Source organism: Gorilla gorilla, chromosome 2 (assembly GCF_029281585.2).
Source record: "Gorilla gorilla gorilla isolate KB3781 chromosome 2, NHGRI_mGorGor1-v2.1_pri, whole genome shotgun sequence".
Taxonomy (NCBI): Eukaryota; Metazoa; Chordata; class Mammalia; order Primates; family Hominidae; genus Gorilla; species Gorilla gorilla.
In genome coordinates this window covers 116,417,169-116,440,279 of record NC_086017.1, presented here as the reverse complement: position 1 = coordinate 116,440,279, position 23,111 = coordinate 116,417,169, and the positions used below count along the sequence as shown (strand labels likewise).

The window sequence follows — 23,111 nt, the reverse complement described above, 5'->3', positions numbered from 1 at the left end:
AAGTCTTTTTATGGGCACAGGCTAGGGGTGTGGCAGGCCAAAAAAGCAACATTCGGGTGGAAAAATGAGGTCAGCTCTTTTCACGTAGGCCTGCAGTTCCAGGATTAAGGGTAGTGCTTAGCCAGGAGTCCAACCATTCTGTATCACTGTGATCTTTAGCCTATGATACATTTTGACATTGCAATCTACCCTGCTGACAGAAGCACAGATTTGACTTTAGCTAAAATGAGAAATGCTTCATATATGTGGAGATAATTTCCAGGAGTGACTACAAACAGCTAGGCCAGTATTTGTATAAAGATTAATCTATTAGACCAAATACCACCAGCAAGTAAGCAGCTCTCAGAAACTGCTTTCCCAAGATGGGAAAAGATACTGCTTATGACTGTCATTAAAAAACAAACAAACAAACAGAAAACAATTTTTTTTGTTTACTGTCTCTAATTTGGAACATTATCCTTTCTGTTGAATTGGGTTTCTCTGCTATGCAGTAATCTAATCTGTACTTAATAGTGGGTCCCACAGTCATTTCCCTTTTTTATAATTTTAACAGTGTGTATTAGTCTCTTCTCATGCTGCTCATGAAGACATACCTGAGACTGGGTAATTTATAAAGGAAATAGGCTGAACGGGCTTCCAGTTCCACATGGCTGGGGAGGCCTCACAATCATGGCAGAAGGCAAAGGAGAAGCAAAGCCATGTCTTACATGGCAGCAGGCAAGAGAGCTTGCGCAGGGGAACTCACATCTGTAAAACCATCAGATCTCGTGAGGCTTATTTACTACCATGGAAGTGTATGGGGAAAACTGCCCTCATGATTCAATTATCTCCACGTGGCCCTGCCCTTGACACATTGAGGATTAATTGTTACAATTCAAGGTGAGATTTAGGTAGCAACACAGCCGAACTATATAATAGGGTTTTGCTCTGTTGCCCAGGTTGGAGTACATTGGTGTGATCATAGTTCACTGCAGCCTCAAACTCCTAGGCTCAAGTGATCCCCCTGCCTCAGCCTTCTGAGTTGCTGGGATTACAGATATACACCATGATACCTGTTTTTTGTTTTTGTTTTTTTTTTTTTTTTGGGTAGATACAGTGTCTAGCTGTGTTTCTCAGGCTGGTCTTCAACACCTGGCATCAAGAAATCCTGCCACCTCGGCCTCCCAAAATACTGGGATTGCAGGTATGAGCCACCATGCCCAGCCCCCATTTTCTCTTTAATGTGTGCATTTTATCCTTTAAAGAGCAACAAGCTCTGATACAATTAGTATTGCTGCCATCCTACAGATGATGTAATTGAGGCTCAGGGGTTTAGGTGTTATGCTCAAGGCCTCACTTCTAATAAATTGTAGATCCATAGTATTCCTTTAGAAGTCCAATCAGAGTCTGCTTATTTCTAAAGGTCATGGTATTTCTATTAAATCATTAAGTTCATCTGTCCCTCAAGAATGCCCTGTGCCCTTTGGGAACATAAGAACAAAGTACGCCTGTCTCCCCTCTCATCGTTGTTACTGTTGCTTCATTCAGGATATGGTGGACAGTCAGAATCCGAAAGCTTGCAGGAAAATGGGTGAGGATGTATGCATCTGTAAGTATGTTTAATAACTACTTCCCAAGTACATGTCATTTAAATAGACCATCCATATTATTTCCACCTCCTTTCCCCGAACCTTGTTGCTGAGCAGTTTTATAGGTCTAGAGAATAAGTGCCTGAAATGTGAAAACGTAAGGAAAAGGTTAATGAAAGCAGTGAGAAAACTTTTTTGATTTCTTTTAGGGCTGTTGCTGGTGATCTTTTAGATTCATGTCTCCATTTAGTGTCTGGACACCTGAGTGCTTGCTGATTTGTATGATTGTCCTAATGACCAATGACATGAATTACTGAAAACCTAATTAGGCCTTTTGAGCTTACAGGATTTTTTAAGAGACTCTGACATTTGGTGAGGAATGTGGTGTCAGCAGAATCTCTTGCCTGAATATAATTTCTAATTTGAGGAAAAGTATTGGCATGTAATTATGTGGGCACAAAGAAAGAGCAATTGTACGAACCTATCTTGAACAATGAACTTTTGGAACAATGAAAAAGGGCAAATGTGGCCCAGCCAAGGCAAAACACATCACATGCCCGGTCTGTCAAGAGACTTGTGTGTGATTTGTATACTTAACAATGATCTCTAAATTGCTACCTGGCATTACTACAATAGATTTTTATTTATTGATACTAAAGTATATTCAATAGCATATTTCTATACGTTGAGGGTTTTGGGTCATGAATGTTGGTCCCAGAAATCTCAAGGAGGAAGGAAGCATTTTGATAGCACAAAAGACTTACCAGTGGAGTTTTAATAAAATGTCTCTGAATTTTTATGGAATGACTGTTCTTGATATTACCATAACCAATAAGTCAATAAGGAACTCAGTTGCCTGTGAAAAGGTGTACTAGTTAGTTATTGTTGCATGATAACAATGTAAAAGTGCAATGGCTTAAAAACGACAATTATTTATTATTGTGGCCCACATGTCTGCGGATTGTCTGAGAGACAGCTGGTACAGATTGGGCTTTAGTGACATTGGCTGGACTTGCTCATGTACCTGTGGATTGGCTAGGAGCTCTGCTCCAGGCTGGCCTTGAATGAGGCACCTTATGTGGTACAGATCTGCTCTCTGTGTCTCTCAACCTCCTCTTGGCATTAGCAGGGTTATTTGCTTCTGTTTTTCTCATGGCAGTGACAAATACAAAAGGGCAAGAGGAAACACAGTAGGCAGTTTCAGGCTGAGGCTCAGAACTAGTGGACTGTCACTTCCATATGATTTTCTTGGCCAAAGAAAATCATATGGCCCAATGTAGGATCAAGAGATGGGAAATGATGCTCTGGCACTTTTGTGGGAGGAGCTGCAAAGTCACATGGCAAAGGATATGGATATAAGTAAGGGTAAAGAATTAGGGCAACTAATGCAACAAATGGATCATCAAAGAAACAACAGGATGCTTTTTGCAAAGCTTTTAACTTAAGGAGGCATCTTCTGGTACCTGCACAAACAGGGATGGAGGGAAAAGACTTACACTGTGGTAGCTTCCTCTAAGAAGCTGCTGCCTCCAAAGTCCAGAGAGCCATCCCTGCCCACATGGGACGCACCTTAAAACTGAACACAATCTTCCCACTTTTGTAGAAGCCCTGGGAGGGAAACAGAGAGAAGAAAATGTTCTTCTCTAAGAAGAAAATGTGAACCAGGGATAAAACCAACTGTTTTGATTGGTGCTTATAGTTAGTCACATGCGTCATTACACAAAGGCATCTTTCAGCAAATGCTCAGTTAATTGCTATTATAAATACATGTGATTTAAATCTGGAAATTCAAGCTGATTTGGAGACCCAAATCATAACTGAACCGCTCCCCATACTCATCCAAGTTTCCAAACCTCAGCTGCTCCATTCTGGACTTTAATTTTTAAAATGGAATGCAAATTATTTTGGTAAAGCCCACTTGATTTTGCTCCCAACCACAGGATTTCCCCATTGGATCAAAAGCTTGGAAAAATCTTTTGAAGGAGAAACTGAGAAGCAGATTTCCCATTCACAACTTATACAAGCATGCATATGCGATATCCAATAATAAGAGTGAGGAATGATGAAGCTGAACCAACAAAAGCTGCCCCGCCCCTGCACTGGGTTTTCTTTGGTGCAATGCCAGGTACTACTGGGCAACGATGCTGAAGAGACCAATGTAAAGTTCACTCCATCAACGTTATAGAAACTTCATGAAATCAACTATATTCCTGAATCAATGTAAACGTTTGAAATGAACACTGATTACATACATTACTATTATTATCAGGACAACAAAACATATAGTTAAGTGCTGTGGTGATAACTGTGAAGTACATATTTGATATTTTAATGAGTTTATTTTATTACATTCAAGAAAGGTTAAACTCAAATTAACAGAAGAGTAACAAAGCCACTACAGGCAATCTTTTAATGACATTTCTCTGTAAACAGATTCATCAGTTAGGAACATGGGGGCAGATGGATCTGTTGTTTATGTGGTGGTGTTTCCATTGTGACCAAAAACCCATCATCTTTTACACAGCTTGTATGCTGCTATTAGATTAAAAAAAAAGCTCTCTAAATTAAGAAATATTATAAAAAGATTACTACTTTTTGTACTAATTTAAAATATTTGTGGTAAATAAACCTACAAATATTTCAAATAGTCCTTCTTCTTGGAATCAGATTCAACAATAGGTTATGACTATTTGCTTTCAATTAAAGACTATTTTAAGGATATTCGTAGACAATTATAATCAAGCTAAGAAAAAGAAATTTAGTGATTACCAACAATGTAGAAGCCCAAAATTTCAGAGCAAACTTGGTTTTTAGAAAAGGTTTAGCATACAAGGAATGACTCTAAGGCTTAGATATAAACCTTTTTGTAACAGAAATATTCCGTTTCCTTAATAAGTCATTCCAGGGAGGGTTGTGAATCAGTTTTCAAGCAGTAACCACATCTTATTTAACTAAAAAATGTGGCTTCCTTACTGATGAGAATTCAAAGAATTACCCAGAGCTGTCCAAAACTGCTATCTCTGTGCAAGTGAGCCTCTCAGATGTTATGTGAATCCAGCTGTGAATTTAAACTGCTAATTGAAGCTAAAATTATTATGGCCTACCTGAGAAAGTAGAATCAAAAGAAAGATATTTTTGGGAAATCTTAAAATTTTATTTTGATTATTAACTCCAAAATAGTCCAAATTGAGTTGCTGACAGCATCCAAAGGTACTTTTTTTTCTCCCTGAGACATGGTCTTGCTCAGTTGCCTAAGCTGGAGTGCAGTGGAGCAATCACTGCAGCGTCCACTTTCTGGGTTCAAGTGATCTACCCACTTCAGCCTCCCAAGTAGCTGGAACTACAGGCTTGTGCCACAACATCTGGCTAATTGTTTGTGTCTTTTGTAGAGATGGAGAGATTGGGTTTCACCATGTTGCCCAGGCTGGGCTCAAGCAGTCCTCCCACCTTGGCCTCCCAAAGTGTTGGAGATACAGGCATGAGCCACTGTGCCTAGCCCCAGATTTTTCTTTTTTTAATCAAATACTGTACTTTCTGGCTACTACAGCTTTTGCTCTCTGATAATACGTGGTCTTTCAAAGAATGTAAAAACATTGTTTTGAGCCTCTGTGATATTAATGCTCTCACTTGTTTCTTGGTAGTATAGAGATTATATGATTAGGTTTACTCAAACAAATTTTGTTGCAACTATTGGGTCTAATACACTATTGGACCTTTGACTTATGAATGCCTCCCATCAAAGCATCATGAATACTTCCACCTCTTAGCTGCTTTCTATTTTTGACAAATATTTTGTAGTCCTTCGATTTCTTTTCTGATAAGCAAATCCTGTGTTCTCTCTTCAGAAAAAAAAGGGATAAAATAGCCCATAGTGTGTGTGCCTGTGTGTGTGTGTGTGTGTGTTGTCTGCCTCTGTGTATTTGTGTGCATGTGCATGCATCTATATACCCAATTGAAGATCTTTTCTCTCATTTAGAGGTTTGATCATCACAGGGTAAAACCTTTCCCAGAGATAGTCAATAAAAATGGATAAGACAAATAACTTGAGAATGAGATCTGCTTTTGGAGTCATGTGCCTAGGTATTAATTTTCCAATGAATATTTGTGCATGTGAAAATCATTTATCAGGAAAAAATATGAGAAGCAGAATTAGGATAAAAAGAAATTGGATTAGAATGAGGATGAACAGGTGATGACAGAGTGCTAAGAAAAAAATGAACCCCAGTTTTCTGGCTTCATGTAAAAATACAGAGTATTTTTAAGAAAGTTTTAGTGAAGAAGCCTACATAAGAAATATATATTCAGTGTTTAACTGAAATATTTCCCACTGTGAAAGTATAATGTTTATACAGCCAAATATACTGCACTGACTTTTCAAATAGTAGTTAGTTCCATTTAATTCCTTAGATATAAGATTAAAATGCAGCTAACATTTACACTGTCATTTATTGTTTTTAAAGCAGTTTTAATGTCTTATTTTAATCATATTACCTTGAATATCAATGGCACTAGTTACTAGAAAAACAAATAGGTTATTTAATGCTAATATATCTTTTTGTTAGTCTCTCCAAGTGTAGACGGATGTATATTCTTATAATGGGATGATAAACAATATAATGAATCGAACCTGAACTTCCGCAACTTGAGCATGGGTCCTGGCTCAACCACTCTGTATCTGGAATTGTGACAAAGTTATATGCGTTGAGTCTTCATCTTTAAAATAGGCATCACACCTCTCCTATCAGAGAAATTCAATGAAACATTATTTAAAACACGCACCAATACAGTATCTGTCTCGTAATAGGCACTTAGTATGTAATGACATATGTGAAGTTTAAAAATATGATGTGGAATATATTATACATTCTAATAACATGTCTAATATGTTTAATCTAAGTACTGTAGAAAAATTATGCAATTTTGCCCTTCTGAATGATTTAAATATCTCAGAATAATCCTTTTATCAATGGTATAACCCACCCATGTGTCAATTAATGTTTTCCAATTTTACATATTATGAAAAGGAGCATTCTTTAGAGGAACTTAGGGAAGTACGTAGGTTGGGGCAAGGATTCAGATCTAGTTTGATACCCAACTTATCTACTTTGAAGCTAAGGGCATTTGGGAATTATGAAGTTTCTCTAAACCTCAGGTTTTCAGCTGTTAAATGAGGGGGATATTTAGTACTATTTACAACTCTTAACTGTTAAGCGTTAATGTATGAATGACCCTAGCACATAGTATGGGCTCAAGAAATGTTAATTTCCTTCTCTTATGTACACAGCTGGCTTTACCTTATTTTGGAGGGAATATATTTTCTGAAAGTTCAGGCCTGGGTAATTCCAAATGACAATCTGAATAGAATGTTATTGGCAGAAGTGAACAAATATGAAAATGTTCTCGTAATTAAGGTCCTAGGACAGTTACATGGGACACCCAAGAGTAAGTATGATCCTATCTTTGAAGACAGATGCATTATAGAATCTATCACTGGTGAAATCTAGGGACTAGCTAAGGTAGCCCACCTGACCTAGTAGGAAGGCATGGGGAATTTTATTTTTCTGCACTCCTTCTCCGGAAAGATGGAGAGTCACAGTGAGTTTTCCACTATTTGATAAAGACAATCACTTTCCACACATGAACATTCTACTTTAGACAAGAGTCAGACAGCTGTGGGAGACCTGTGAAGACATATTTCAGTTTTATTATCTTTTAGGCATAGACGGGTATGTTAATCCATTTCCACAAACAATTCCTATAATCACATATAGGGAGTGAAACTTGAACCTGCAAAACCTGTTTCCTGTTGCCAAAGAGTTAAATTGGAGAGCCGAAACCTCAAAAGTTGAGGATTTGGAATTCTTTTTCTTCTTAGCATCTTCGTGCATGTGGCTGCCATTAAACAAGTAAGCTTTCCTCTTTATCCAGGCACTGAATCGATGGTAATAATGTTGTCTTTTTTTTTCCCGGCAAACTTTCTGCTTTCGGTCCAGAGCTCTGAGTTTCTCATGTTCTGCTCTCGAGGTTCTGACAGCTGTTTTTGGACTTAATTAACCATTGCAAGTGGAAACCAAGAAATAATTGTAGCATAACTCTCTCTTTCTATTGTCATGTTGCTTCTTTCTGCAAATATATCTTAGAAGTTAGACTTTAAACCTTTGATCTCCCACACCAAAAGAGAAAATAATATTTATATGGAAGTAATTTTATTTTAGTGTTTGTGATTTATTGTGGAGAGCAGGTGTTTAAAAATTTTAGAATTTCTTTAACAAAATTCTAAAGAGAAAATAAAAAAGAAATCACAGTATTTACAGAGATAACAGAATGGCTTAGCCATGCAAAACAAATAACTTTGGTTTTTCCCCTTTTACTTTGGTTTAAATGTTGACCAAGATTCAATTTTTTTTCCTGCCAAATAAAACTTCAATAAAAGTTTAGAGGCAAAATAACGTATTTTCTTTTTTTTCCCATAATATTTTATACAGCATCGAGTCTAAGAATATTTTATGCATTTAATCCATACCAATGCACTACGGAAGCTTTTATTAAACGGAGTCACTATTGCCCAGACAGTAAATGGTTTACAAATGTACAATAACGTATGTTTCTAAATAATGCAGAAGTGGCAAAATATTATTCCTATTCTCATCTGACTTTAATTTTCAATTTATTTTTCATTGCCTTCATAATTTTTTATTTCATGAGTCTGAGAAACAAACACCAGTTTTCCTTTTCCTTTCAATAACATAGTTCTATACCTAGAAATCTGATGTTCATTTATCTTCCCTTTAAAGTTGTGTAAATCGTGGGAAAGAAATCGCTGTGCAGTGTTCTCCCAGAAACCAGGCTTCTGCTTGAAAGAGCAAAGTTTAAAAGTCTAGTCACAAGTAGCCCATATCCAGTCTACTTCAAAAAGTTTCCATTTATACTACCACCCTAAAAATTTCCTCAAGCATAAAACATGTTTATAAAGTTACAAATTTGAATGTAACTAAAGATACATAGACATTTTATTATTACACTTTCATGTACTGCTTGATAAATTATGTATCAGTTAAAAACACTAAATTATCTCAAGGTGCATTCAATATCTGTAGGGTAGTTAACAAAAACACACACGAAAAAAATATATATTCTATATTCTGTGGAAAATAACACAGCTTTGCTAATGACCACTGTTAAAAACTCCAATTCTGATTGATATCTTTTTAAACATGAAATAGGTATAATTTTAAGGCAGTGGATAACCCAAAGGATTTAACACCAATTTGTAATTATAGTGATTTACATTGTGATCTATGAAAATGGGAATGTTGACCATGATTTTTCCAAACTGTCTCTCACACATGCTTGTGTTTTTTCTTTTGATAGAAAATAATTTATTAGCAGGTGTCTGTAGAGGTAAGTGCTACCAAATTCTGTTTTATGTCTTTTTCAGAATAGGTAAAATTGTCAGTTTGGGAGTACCGTTATGTATGTGTGTCTATATGCATCTGTGATTTACTTCTGAGAGTTCGCTGGTGGCATATCAAAGAGTCGGCTCCTATGGTGTCTATCAGTCTGACTCTCGGCCTCCCCTCCCTTGTGATAAGAATCACAGTTTTTGATTAGGGCAATATGAGTATCCCCAATCATCACAAGCTGCCACCTTTGGGTTTTAGGTGCTTGTGAGAAAGTTTGGGGCATTACTGATAGCAATCAGAATCAGAAATGTACCTGCTCAGATTATCCATATAAACAATTGAAATAAAAACATTACATTATACATCAGATTAACAGCAACTCCCAGAACAAAGCTTACAGTGTATAAAAATAGCTACGTAAAAAATTTACATAAAAGGCAAACCAAAAAGAAATCCTCAGTGCAGACATTTACGGAAAAAAAATTGAACCAAACACAACATATGACCTATTATCATGGCTGCCAAAACTTGTTCTTATTGTTCGTAATTAAATTTCATTTGTTTTACTTGAGATAATTCTCTAAAAACCTGTGACAGCTTGGTAGAATGAACTGCTTAATACTTGAACCATGAATTGCTGTCAATGTCTTTGTTTATGTCTTAAATACAATCCACGTCATGCTTCAATTGGTCTATATGATTTTTATCTCTGAAATGAAAAAAAAAACATAATTTAGATAAGCTTCCAAAGCAATAATTTTTTAACATCAACAGATACTTTGTACTAAAAGTAATTTAGTAAATTACTTTACAGGAGGGCCTTTTATAAAACTCCATTGTCCCCGAGCCCATCTATAATCTCAGGCATTGCTGCATCCATTCTACAAATAATTTTTGGAATTATTCAGAGTTTTCTCTTTTTGTAAAATTAATACTAATATTACAAGTTTTTTTTCAAGAAAATATTTCATTGCATTTCTCTTTAGGTTAAAAGTACACTCATTTCTTCAAATCACACTATTTCGTGGGATTTGTCTTCAAGTACAGTTTTTCATTGAGAAGTTACTCTATACGATTTTGAAGAAAACAGTAGTTAAAATCTATGTTTACAAAGGAGTGGGGAAAAGAACCCTAGAGAAGTGGAAAAAACAAACAAAAAAAGTCATGTGGGAATGCTGCATATCTGACCTCCAATGAAAGGCGAGATAGAGAAGCAATCCAGTTCTGATTCCTTTCACCCCATCAGTTTAAAATCCTGGCTTTCAGATTTTAAAACCCAAGTCTTGTTTCAATTATTCTATTGTTCTCCCCTGTGTGCATCCTTTTAAATTCAGTACTTTCTCACGCTCCATCCTTACTATGGGATTAACTTGGATGACCCACTCAAATTGTGACTTGTGGTTTATTTATAATGAACCCAAGGTTTACTGTGGTGGTTGGGGCTTGTCATATCATATTGGTAAGCTATAGTAACAGTTATTCTAAAGGACACATTAATAGTCCAAATGGCTCTTCTATATGCTTGGTTTAAGGGAACACAAATAAAAAGAAAAACCTCAAATTGCAGGTGGCAATGCCATGGAAACATACCTCTTTTGAGATTGTCTTAAAAATCACACACAGCTATTTTATATGTTAAATATATATAACATATGTAACAGACATATGCCTCTACATATGTGCATATAGATACATGGATACATATATACACATACACATACATATACTACCTATAAAAGCATATGCGTATATGTATACACACATGCACAAGTTTGTTACGCTTTTCATTAAAATGATTTGGGATATTGGCTGTATACACTCACGCTTTTATTAAATCCCTAGATTAAAATTTTTTATTTTTTTATTTTTATATTTTGAGACAGAATCTCATTCTGTCACCCAGATTGGAGTGCAGTGGCACCATCTTGGCTCACTGCAACCCCCCACCTCTTGGGTTCAAGTGATTCCCCTGCCTCAGCCACTGGAGTAGCTGGGATTATCGGTGCTTGCCACCAGGACTGGCTAATTTTTGTATTTTTAGTAGAGACGCAGGGTTTCACCACATTGGCCAGGCTGGTCTGGAGCTCCTAGTCTCCAGTGATCCACCCGCCTCAGCCTCCCAAAATGCTGGGATTACAGGCGTGAGCCATTGCACCTGGCCTAAAATTTTCATATTTTAAAATTAGTTTCATAATCATTTATTTAAAACAAATCTAAGGTATTAGAATCTGTTCTTACTGAACCCAAACACCAATTCAAAAAATAAAGCTTCTTTGCACTTAAAGTTTTTTCATTAAAATATAAAATGCTAATTGAATGTTAACATCTCATAGTTGGTTTTTATTATTCAGAAAATAATGATTATTTTGAGGAGGGAGTGGGGGAAACTGGTAAGTTTCCATTCTTCCGAAAACACTTTCTGAGTCACGAAAGTTTCCTTTCGAAAAACTCTCTTCCTGTTTTGAGAGAATGTGGAAAAATAGGAATGCTTTTACACTGTTGGTGGGAGTGTAAATTAGTTCAACCATTGTGGAAGGCAGTGTGGCGATTCCTGAAGGATATAGAACCAGAAATACCATTTGACCCAGCAATCCCATTACTGGGTATATAGCCAAAGAATTATAAATCATTCTACTATAAACACACATCCACATGTATGTTTATTGCAGCACTGTTCACAATAGCAAAGACTTGGAACCAACCAACCCAAAGGCCCATCAGTGATGGACTGGATTAAGAAAATGTGGCACACATACACCATGGAATACTATGCAGCCATAAAAAAAGGATGAGTTCATGTCCTTTGTAGGGACATGGATGAAGCTGGAAACCATCATTCTCAGCAAACTAACGCAAGAACAGAAAACTCAACATTGCATGTTTTCACTCATAAGTGGGAGTTGAGCAGTGAGAACACATGGACACAGGGAAAGGACCACCACACAATGGGGCCTGTCAGGGGGTGGGGGGCTAGGGGAGGGACAGCATTAGGAGAAATACCTAATGTAGATGATGGGTTGATGCGTGCAAACTACCATGGCACGTTTATACCAGCGTAACATACCTTCACGTTCTGCACATGTATCTGAGAACTTAAAGCATAATAAAAAGAAAAAAAAACCCTCTCTTCCTGTTTTGAAAGCTGTAATTATGGAGCATCTTAACATAAAGGACTTCATCTTTAAGGATGTTTCCTACTTGCTAGGGAATTATTTCTATGAACTTCATACAGACTACTCACCTGGACAACTAGGACAGTTTCTCTCTTAGGCTTCAGTTTTGTGATTGTTTTCTTCTAACTTTTTGTTTTCTTCCATATTACCGAGGTCCTTGTTTACATGTTTTGATGCAGTCCTGTAAGAGAATTAAATAAACTTCATCATACTGACACATACATGTTCAACTTTTATATTTAATTTTAAGATTTGAATTAATGTGTCTTTGAAAAGCAAATGTTTTACAGCAAACCGCTAGGCAAAAATTTCCACATCTGTGAGCCTTGACTGATAATGGAGCACATTCTACTGAAATTAGCTTGGTGATGGGGTTCCAGTAAATGTATGCTAAGAGAAAAAAAAAATCAATTATTTTGAAAACAGACTATACAACACTTTGTGCATCATGTTTTTAGCTAGGTTATTTTTCTCTCCACTTTCTGGGAAGTAACTCATTTGATAGTGTAAATTTTTGTTCTAAGCGAATTTTCTCCAAAAAAATTTTCTTAAGGACATTTCATGAAGGCGCTTTCCCTTCTGGTGTTCCCTATCATGTATCCCAGTTGAGCTAATGCCCTATGTCTATCTTTATGAATTCTGTTTTACTGAATACAACAACAACCAGATTATTGAGACCAAGTTTATGATAGAACATCGACAACAGAAGCTATAGCAACTCTAACGTGGCTGGTTCTCAAATTATGGTCCCCAGACCAGCAGTATCAGCATCCCCTGTGAACTTGCAAGAAATGCAAATTCTCGGGCCCTACACCAGAACTACAGAAACAGAAACAGAAACTGTGGGGATGGGACCTGCGATCTCTGCTAAACAACTCCTCAGGTGATTCCACTGCCTGCCATAGTTTGAAAACCAATGCCTTAGCGGCTACTTTGATTACCCATGCCTAGGCTCTTATTCTTTAAGACATGAAATCAGATTTTCTTAATTACACAATTAAGGTTTTGTGGCTAACTAGGAGAAAGCAGAACAAATGGTAGCTGTATGTCCAAGAGTGCACCCCTTCCACCTTCCCTCCCTCCCTTCCTTCCTTTCCTCCCAGCATCCAGAATAAGAGACAACTGCAGACCATTATATGACCTTGCAGTCTACTTCCTGCCCAAAGGCTACTACAACCTGAATTCTCACATAATAGTTTTACCTGCTATTGTAATTTGTACATAAATGGAATCATCTCAGATTTATTCATTTGTGTTTGCCTTTTATTTAAACTCAACCTTAAGTTTGTGACATTCATGTATAATGGTGCATATGATTATAGATTGTTCATTCTCATTGGTCTATAGGATGTCATAGGGTGAATAAACCACAACGTATTTATTTATTTTACCGGTGATTGCTATTCTTGCTCTTTCATTCTTCTGGAATTTCAATTTTATACATAGCTTAGACATGTGTGTGTCCACATGTTTCTTATGCTCTTGTTGGTCTTGGCTGTTCTTTTTCCTCTCTGTGCTTCAGTCTGGGTGTCTTCTATCGATGTGTATTCCAATTTCCTTCTCCTGTGCTCTGCTGTGGCCCATCTGTGTTAAATTCATCCACTGAAAACATAGTGTTTAATATTATGTCTTTCAGTTCCCAAATGTCAATTTGATCCTTTAAAATCAAATTGACATTTTGGAACTGAAAGATATAATTCTTTTTCTCTTTTCGATTATTGCATTTGAATTCTCTACTCCTTTTATCTCTTTTGAGTATCTTTTCTTACACATTTTCTAACATATTTATAGTTATTTTCATTGCCTTATCTATTAACTACAATATTCAAATAATTCAGTTATTGTTTGCTTATCTTACCTACTTTTTCTCTAGATTATTGATTGTATTTTCTTGACTCTTTGCATATCTTGTCCTTTTAAATTTTGCTGACCCTATGAACAAAAGAACTGTAGAGACCCTACAGAATGTTATTTTCTATCAGCTATGGCTCCCCCTTTCCTTTGTTAGGCTAAGGGGCTGATTACACAATTCTATCAGGTTATTGACCTTTGTTGGAGCCCCACTGCAATTTTAGTAAAATTTGGTCTACCTTTGGCTTGATCCTATTCCTAAGGCATGGTTCTTTCAGGCTTCTAATTGACATCCTAGAAAGTATCCCTTTCTTTAGCTCAAAAAATGCAAAGAAATCCAGCTTTTCCCTTCAAGCTCTTAGCTCAGTTCTCCATCCATCTGCCCCAAGGAAACACTGAGATGTGAGAAATCTCTTCAGTTTCCTTGACTTGACCACAAACTCTTTGAGAATAACAGCCATGTGTTATTTATATTTTATCCATAGCACATAATACAGTGACTAGAACATGGTAGGCATTCAAAAGACCATTATTCTACTAAGTTGAACTGACATGATCCTTTATGTCTATTTCCTTCCACTGTTCCTTAATATATTAGTGTTCACCAATATGAAGTCCATACATACCCAACTGCTTTTTTAATAAGCAAGTTGACAAAATACTACATTGAAATGACAGAACTTCAGTGATTCCTAATCCAACCTTTCCAGAGAGTTCTGCACAAAATTATATTCATAAACAGGTTTTGATTATTCTAATAGCTACTAACTATCCTAATAACTATAATTTCTATAAATCAGTAAGATATTGTGGCAATTTAAAAAAGCCACATAATCCCCAAAATCTCTTCTCTCCTCTCTTTTTTCTTCCCCTTGTCTTCTCTCACTCCTCTAATTTTTTCTCCATTCCATTCCTCCTTTCTTTTTCTTTCTACTCTCCTTTTGCTTTCTCTTTTTGTCTGTTTTCTTTTAAACTCACTTCATTAACTGTCACTCCTTTCATCTAAAGTAAGAATCATAACTTGTTTGGAGCAACTAGAGAGTGATACATAAAGAAGTCAACATTCAGTTGGTAAATCCTAAAAAATAAAATTAAAAAAAATCAACAATGTAATGTTGTGACTACTATAATATAAATTGCAATTTTAATTTTTTTAATCTGCCTTGACCTGTATGGTAAGAATAAAGCCATATTCTCATTGAGTGTGCAAATGATTTCACAACCTTAAAATAAAGCATGGACTACAAGGAGTTCTGTTTTGAGTAATACTGAAAAAAAAAACAAGTGTACTTTGTTAACTCTTATATTTATAACAATTATAAACCCTCAGAAAAGTACAGAATGAAGTATGTGAATGTATTTGAGAGTGACAAAAATAAAGTAGAAATTGAAATAAAATTTTACATGGCTTTTCCTCTGAGGGCACTTCTCAGCTTGGGAGGCATGGACTAAGTAGACCAAAAGCTGGAAATCAAGGAAGAAAAATCTTAGAAAGGAGACAGCCACAGGGTGGCAAGAATTCCAAATTTGCGTATACACTATGATAAGCTCCTTGGATGACCCCCTGAATAGCATATGTGGGAGAAATTTCAAAGAGCTTAGTGGAAAGCAATACCAGAAGGCTTAGAAGCCTGATAGATTTTTAGGTACTACCCACACAGTTTAGAGTTGAACTTCACCAAGCCAGAAGTGCTTAGCAAACACATCAGTCTTTGTATTGAAACCCCAGAAAAAACAAGAAAGACTATGTGTCAGAACTAGACACAGGCTAGGCTCAGTGGCTCACACCTGTAATCCCAACATTTTGGGAGGCAAAGGTGGGTGGATCACTTGAGGTCAGGAGTTCGAGACCAGCCTGGCCAACATGGTAAAACCCCTACTAAAAGTTTTTTGTCTAAAATTTTTGTCCCTACTAAAAATACAAAAATTAGCTGGGCATGGTAGCGTGTGCCTCTAATCCCAGCTACTTGGGAGGCTGAAGCAGGAGAATCGCTTGAACCCAGGAGGCGGAGGTTGCAGTGAGCCGAGATATTGTACCATTGCACTCCAGCCTAGGTGACAGAGCAAGACTCCATCTCAAAAAAAATAAAATAAAATAAAATAATAAAAAAAAAATAAAAGAACTAGACATTCATCCTAAGACAGACATGGAATACAAACCGTAAAATTAACCATCACAAGTGCAAGGTGACAGTAGAGTAATTAGCCAGTAATCTAATTGTCTGCTAGGAAAAACAACTCATATCCTTTAGAAAAATATAACAGAAATTATAATCTAAAACATATCACCCACAAAATCCATTATATAGTAAAAAAGTTACAATACATACACAGAATAGAAAAATGTAACACAAAGTCCAGGGAATGTCCTTAGGTGATGCAGATTTACAGATTTTGGAATCAGCAGGCAAGAATTTTAAGTCAATTATATAATACTCACTTAATGGCTTAAAGGAAAATTTGGTAACAATGAGAGAGCAGATGGAAATATCTGCAGCAAAAAATGTGAACAAAAATAATTCTATGACTGAAAACTAGAATATTGATATTGAACAATTCACTAAATGCTCTTAACATCAGCTTAGAGGTGGCACAAGAAAGCATTAGTGAACGTAGGAACAAAATTGTAAGTTACAGAATCTGGAAAACAGAGAGAAAGAAAACAGTAAAAAAGTGAGGAGATGGTGGAGTCCAGGGCAGTGGAAAAAAAAAAAAAGTGAGCAGATCTTCAGTGGCCTGTGAGATGATAGTGAGCAGGCTAACATATGCTGACATACATGTATTTGAAGTCAAACAGAAGAGAAAGAGAATGAGGCAAAACTATATTTAAAGAAACAATGAGAAAATTTCCCAGATTTGATGAAGCCCATTAACTTGAAGATCCAAAATGCTCAGAAGTCCAGAAGGAGGAAATGCAAAAGGAAAAACACACTCAAGTTAATCATAGACATACTAACCAAAAGCAAATATAAAAAGAAATGTTTGAAAGTGCCACAGAAAATTTGTTCAGGAGAACAATAACATAAATAACAGGTGATGTCTCATCAGAAAAAAAGTGCACACCAGAGATAATTAAACATCTTTAAAATGCTGAAAGGAAAAGTTTTAAACCCAAAATTTTATATCAGTGAAAAGATCCTTCACTTAAAGGCAAAAGAAAGACATATTAAATTAGATCAAAAGAAAGTAGAAAAAAGTATCACCAGCAGACCTTTCCTAAAGGAAGCGCTAAAGGAAGTTCTTCGAAGGGAAGTAACACCAGATGGGAATTCAGATATGTAAGAAAGAATAAAAAAATACAGATTGTAGATATGTAAAATATTTTAAAAGACAACTAACAGTTTAATATATATGCTTTATATGCATATATATGTAAAACATAGTTGATCTTTATAATATATGCAGATAAAATAGATATGACAATAATAGCAACAAAGATAGAGGAAGTTAAATGGGATTATGCTTCAAAAATCTTAGATTTTTAATATGAGTAGATTGTTTTGAGTTCTTATTGTAATCCTTATAGCAACCACAATAAACGAACACAAAGAGGTATAGTTAAAAGGCCAGTAGAGGTATTAAAATGTAATACTAAAAATTAAGTAATTCAAAAGAAGGCAGGATGGAAGGACAGAAGATTCCTAGAAAACAGATAGGGAGGTGGTCTTACATATAAGTGATAATTATCAGAGATAATGAGAGATATTTTGTAATTACAAAGGTTTCATATATAAGGAAGTTATAACAATTGTAAGTATATGTACCTAATAAAAGTATAAAGTAACAACTGACAGAACTTAAGGGAGAAATAAATAAATATACAATCTTTATTGAATGATTCGATATCACTTTCTCAATAATTGGTAAGACAATTGTACCAACATTTAATATGTATGACCCTGATGAAGCAAATAGCACAGTTGTCCCTTGGTATCAGCAGTGGACTGGTTCCAGGACCTCTCTTGAATACCAAAATCCACATATGTTCCAGTTGCTTCACTGGGCTAGCTCTCTTGCCATAAACATGTATTTTTAAGAAAAAGAATAAAAGAACAAGTATTTTCTGTCATTGGACAACAGGTAGCAAAGTACTCTGATCTGTGTGATTTCTAAGGGAAAAGCCACTAGTTGCACTTGATGACAATCCAGGCTTTGTGCCTGGAAGTATTTTCTGGTGGTGCCAGAAATAAGGACCTAAGCAGAAAACAGAGTTTTCACTGAGTTGAGAAGGCAGAAATCATACTTGGCTGGAAGGAGATGATAAAAATTGCAGGAAAGAGGTAGAGTTATGCAAAGAAAAGAGCATGAGAAATTTACATAAGCATTCCTTTGATTCCTTCTTCAAGTACTAATTTGGATACATCCATCATAATCTAGTTTAAAACCAAGCTCCAAAAAAAGTGAAGCTGATCCATAAGTAACTTGGCTACCTGCCAAACAAAATTCAAAACAATATAACATCCAAATTTCCAACATCCAAACAAAAATTACTAAACATACAAAGAAATAGAGCAATGTGACCTATAACTGGGAGAAAAAATGAATTAATAAAACCCTACAAATAATTAAATTAGTAGGCAAGGATTGTAAAATAGGAATTACAGAAGTTTATAAGAATTTAGAGGAAAACATTAGTATAATAATAAGAGAAAGAGAAGACTGAAAATAAAGTTGAATATTTAGAACTGAGAAACACAGATCAGAAATGATAATTTCATGTATGGGGTTACTGGAAGATCAGATATTGCAACTGAAATAAAATCAGTGACAATTAAGTTATAGACATAGAAATTATGCAATATGAATCTTTTCAAAACAGTAAAGGCAATAAAAATTGAGACAGGATCTGTGGGACAATTTCAAGCAGTCTAATATATGTATACCAGGAGTCTTATGAAGAAAGGAGGGTAAACATATATGTAAAAAAATTGCTGAAATTTTTTCCAAATTTTCAAAAGCAGTGAAAAATAATATCCAATTACTTCTTTTTTCTCCAGAGATGGGGTCTTGCTCTGTTGCCCAGGCTGGAGTTCAGTGGTACAATTATAGCTCATTGCAGCCTTGGACTCCTGGACTCAAGTGATCATCCCACCTTAGCCTCTATTTTTTTTTTCTTTCCAGACAGAGTCTTGCTCTGTTGCCCAGGCTGGAGTGCAGTGGTGTAATCTTGGCTCACTGCAACCTCTGTCTCCCAGGTTCAAGTGATTCCTATGTCTCAGCCTCCTGCATAGCTGGGATCACAAGCGTATGGCACTATGCCTGGGTAATTTTTGTATTTTTAGTAGGGACAGGGTTTTGCTATGTTGCCCAGGCTGATTTCAAACTCCTGGCATCAAGCAATCTGCCTGCCTCGGCCTCCCAAAGTGGTGGGATTACAAGTGTGAGCCACCCACCTGGCTGATCTCCTTGTGTAGCTAGGACTACAGGTGTGCCTTACCACACCTGGCCAAAATCCAACTACTCCTCACTAAAAACAATACAAGCCAGAAAGTAATGGCACATCTTTAAGGTACTCAATATTCTAAGAAGTATCAACCTAGAAATCTGTACCCATGAAATTAGCAAACAAAATTAAAAATGAAATAAGAACATTATCATAAAAATGAAAACTCAGAATTTACTGGCGGTAGCAATGCACTCCCAGTAATGTCAAAGGAGGTTTTTCAGAATGAAAGTGATAGACAAAGGCTCAGATCCACTAAAAATAAGAAGAGTGCTGGAAGGAGTAAATAAGTAGATATAAAAGAAAGTTTTCTCATAATTTTTAATTTTTAAAACAGATAATAGACTGCAGAGCATAAAATAATGACAGTGTGTTGTGAGGCTTAGTACTTAGAAGTAAGATAAATAACAACAATGGCACAAAATACATGAAGGGGAAATAGAAGTGTATGCTTGTTACCTTCTTACATGTGCAGTGATTTTGTATAATTTAAAAAAAGTAAGTAAGGGTAAGAAGATTTAAACAAACTTATTATTCACCTTAACCTAATCCTAAATGACAATTCTACAACACTACACCCATAAGCCCCCAACAAGTTTTTTTTTCAAGTGTCCATGGAGTATTCACAAGGAAAAACTGCATGCTAGGCCAAAAAATAAATCTCAATGTACTTCAAAGACTAAAAGATTATGTAGTAGGTTGTGTTGACAAAAAAGAATTAAATGAGAAATGCTTGGAATTTAATACAAGTCTAGTCACTTGACTTCAAGGAAGAAACCACAGGGAAACATTCACTGAATGAATAAGAAAACACAACATACCGATGTTTGTGGAACACAGGTAACAGTGCTGAGAGGAATTTATAATTTCAATGCTTGTCTTATAAAAGAAGAAAGTCTAATACTAAGAATCAAAATTTCTATTTCAAGAAATCAGAGAAAGGAGAAAAAGTGGAAATCTAAAGAAAAAAGTAGTAACGATAAGAGCAAAATCATAAAAAATAAGCAATAGAGATAAAAAAAGCAAAAAAGTTATTTGAGGTCATTTTGAAAATCGATAACACCCTATAAAGACTAAGAAAGATAAAAGAAAAAATAAATTAGCAATATCAGATAACAAAAAAGGGTTATCACTATAGAACCCATAGGCGTAAAAGGGATAAAAAATTCTACTGACTTTTTTTTTTGCAAAAATGTCAATAATTTAAATGAAATGGATAAATTATTGAGGAACCTGCCAAAATTTATTCAAAAAGAATCAACCCTATATCTGTAAATTGAAATTTGGCCGAGTGCTGTGACTCATGCCTGTAATCCCAGCACTTTAGGAGGCCGAGGAGGGCGGATCACCTGAGGTCGGGAGTTCGAGACCAGCCTGACCAACATGGAGAAACCCTGTCTCTACTAAAAATACAAAAATTAGCCAGGCATGGTGGTGCATGCCTGTAATCCCAGCTACTCAGGAGGCTGAGGCAGGAAAATCATTTGAACCTGGGAGGTGGAGGTTGCAGTGAGCTGAGATCGTGACATTGCGCTCCAGCCTGGGCAACAAGAGTGAAACTCTGTCTTAAACAGAAAATAAATAAATAAATAAATAAATAAATAAATAAATAAATAAATTTACATTTTGTTTTGAAGCAAGTTCTCATGAAGAAAACTCAAGGTCCAGTTAGTTTCATTATTGAATTCTATCAAATATTTAATGAATTAACAAACTCGGAAAAAGAAGAGGATGGGGCCCTTTTATCGATCCATTTTATAAGATCCACATTATTCTAGTACCAAAACTTGATGGGAATGTTATAAGAAAAGAAAATTACAGACCAATATTCCTCATGAACATAGACAAAAGAATTGTTAATAAAATGTTAGTAAATAGTATCCATCAATATATAAAAATTATGATACATCATAATAGACTGAGATGTATTTCAAGAATGCAAGACTGGCTTACCATTCAACAATCAAAGAATGTAATTTACCATATTAACAGAGTAAACAATATGATTATTTTAATAGATATAGAAGAACATTCGAGAAAATTCAACAATTTGTGATAAAAACTACTGGTAATCTAGGAATAGTAAAAAAGTTATTCAACCTGATAAAGGATACTTTGTAGTAAAGAATTTGCTTCATCCAAAGAGATATCTGACCTTTGTTTTCAGTTTCTGGGAGGCAACATCTAAACAGTTGCAATTTTATGAGTTATACAGGCTTTCTTATCTATGTTGCTCCCTTAAATTACACCTGATAGCTTATGCTAATGAGATGTCTCAGGGCAGGGCCTTCTACATTAATCAGCCTTAGAGTGGGGTATAATGACACTAGAAAGACCAATCATAGTTTAAGGAGGGAACTTTCAGCTATGTGATATCAGCCTGACCTAAGGAGGAGACAGGCTGGAGGTTAAGTTCAATCAATTAATCATGCCTATGTAATAACGCCTAGTGAAAACTCTGGACACTAAAGTTTGGGTGAGCCTTTCAGGTTGGTCATACTCCATGCTTCTGTCACACATCGATGCTGGTAGAATAATATATCCCTGAGGAAAATGGAAACTTCACATTTGGAATCCTCTTAGACTCTGCCCTATTTGTTTTTCCCTTGGCTGATTTTTAATGCAACATTTTCTTGTAATAAATATAAGCAGGAATATAAACATTTTAGTAAGTTCTGTGAATCTTTCTAGTGAATTATCAAACCTGAGAATTGTTTTGGGAAACACCAAAACTTGCATTTGGTGTCAGAAGTAAGGGTGATCTTGTGTGCACTCTTCCGTCTCACTTTGTGGTTGGACCCTAGCTCCTTGCAGGTGGAGTCAGAATTCTTGGGCAGACTAGGTAATCTGGAGGACTATACCCTTAACTCTGCAGTTTGACTAACTCTGCGTAGGGATATACAGCTAACATCATACATAATGGTAACTATTGAGCAATTTCCCCTCTAAGACTGGAAACACGCAAAGGCGTCCATTCTGAACATTTCTATTCAGCCTTGTATTGGAGGTGCCTATGAGTGCCAAAAAAGCAAGCAAAAGAAATATATGGCATATAGAGTAGAAAGGAAGGAGTAAAATTATCTCCATTTGCAGATGCAATGATTGTTTACACAGGAATCCACAAAACAACGAATATAACTACTAACAAGGTAATTTAGTAAGATGGCAGTATACATTTCAACATGAAAAATTAATCACACTTTCACATACTACTAGGAACAATTGGAAACATTACAAAATTAATTGTATTTATAATAGCTGCAAAATGTATAAACATACAGGAATAAACTTTTAAGGACATATCAAATGTCTACATTTAAAATTTGAAATATTACTCAGAAAAAAATTGAAAAGAGCCAAGTAAATGAGGAGATATATGATCATGGATTTGAAGACCAAATATTAGTAAGTTGTCAAATCTAGCCAAATTCATTTGTACATTAAAAGCAACGCTAATTCCACAAAACTTTTTGTGGCATAGAAATTAGCAAGTTGCTAAAATTTATATGAACATGCAAAGAAATAAGACCTCTGAAACAACCAGAAGATTATCACCATTGAAAGTCTCATACTATTATGGTAAATTAAGTTTTGACAAATATGTTAAGGCTGAAAGAAAGTCCTTTGAACAAGTGCTGGAATGGCTTGATAAATAGATACAGCAAACCCAAAA

At 35.6% G+C, this 23,111-nt stretch overlaps 1 protein-coding gene across 2 annotated transcripts in view; it reads right to left on the bottom strand.

Moving 5' to 3' along the window:
* Window positions 1-7,252: 7,252 nt before the first annotated feature.
* ALCAM (activated leukocyte cell adhesion molecule) overlaps window positions 7,253-23,111 on the bottom strand; it is a 209,620-nt gene continuing 193,761 nt past the window's right edge. For both annotated transcript variants that reach the window (XM_055383240.2, XM_055383241.2), the window contains 2 exons: window positions 12,213-12,325; window positions 7,253-9,680 (listed from right to left, as the gene is read on the bottom strand). In XM_055383240.2, the coding sequence (XP_055239215.1) occupies window positions 12,238-12,325 (88 nt within the window). In that variant the 3' untranslated portion in view covers window positions 7,253-9,680; window positions 12,213-12,237. The remainder of the gene's footprint in view (window positions 9,681-12,212; window positions 12,326-23,111) is intronic.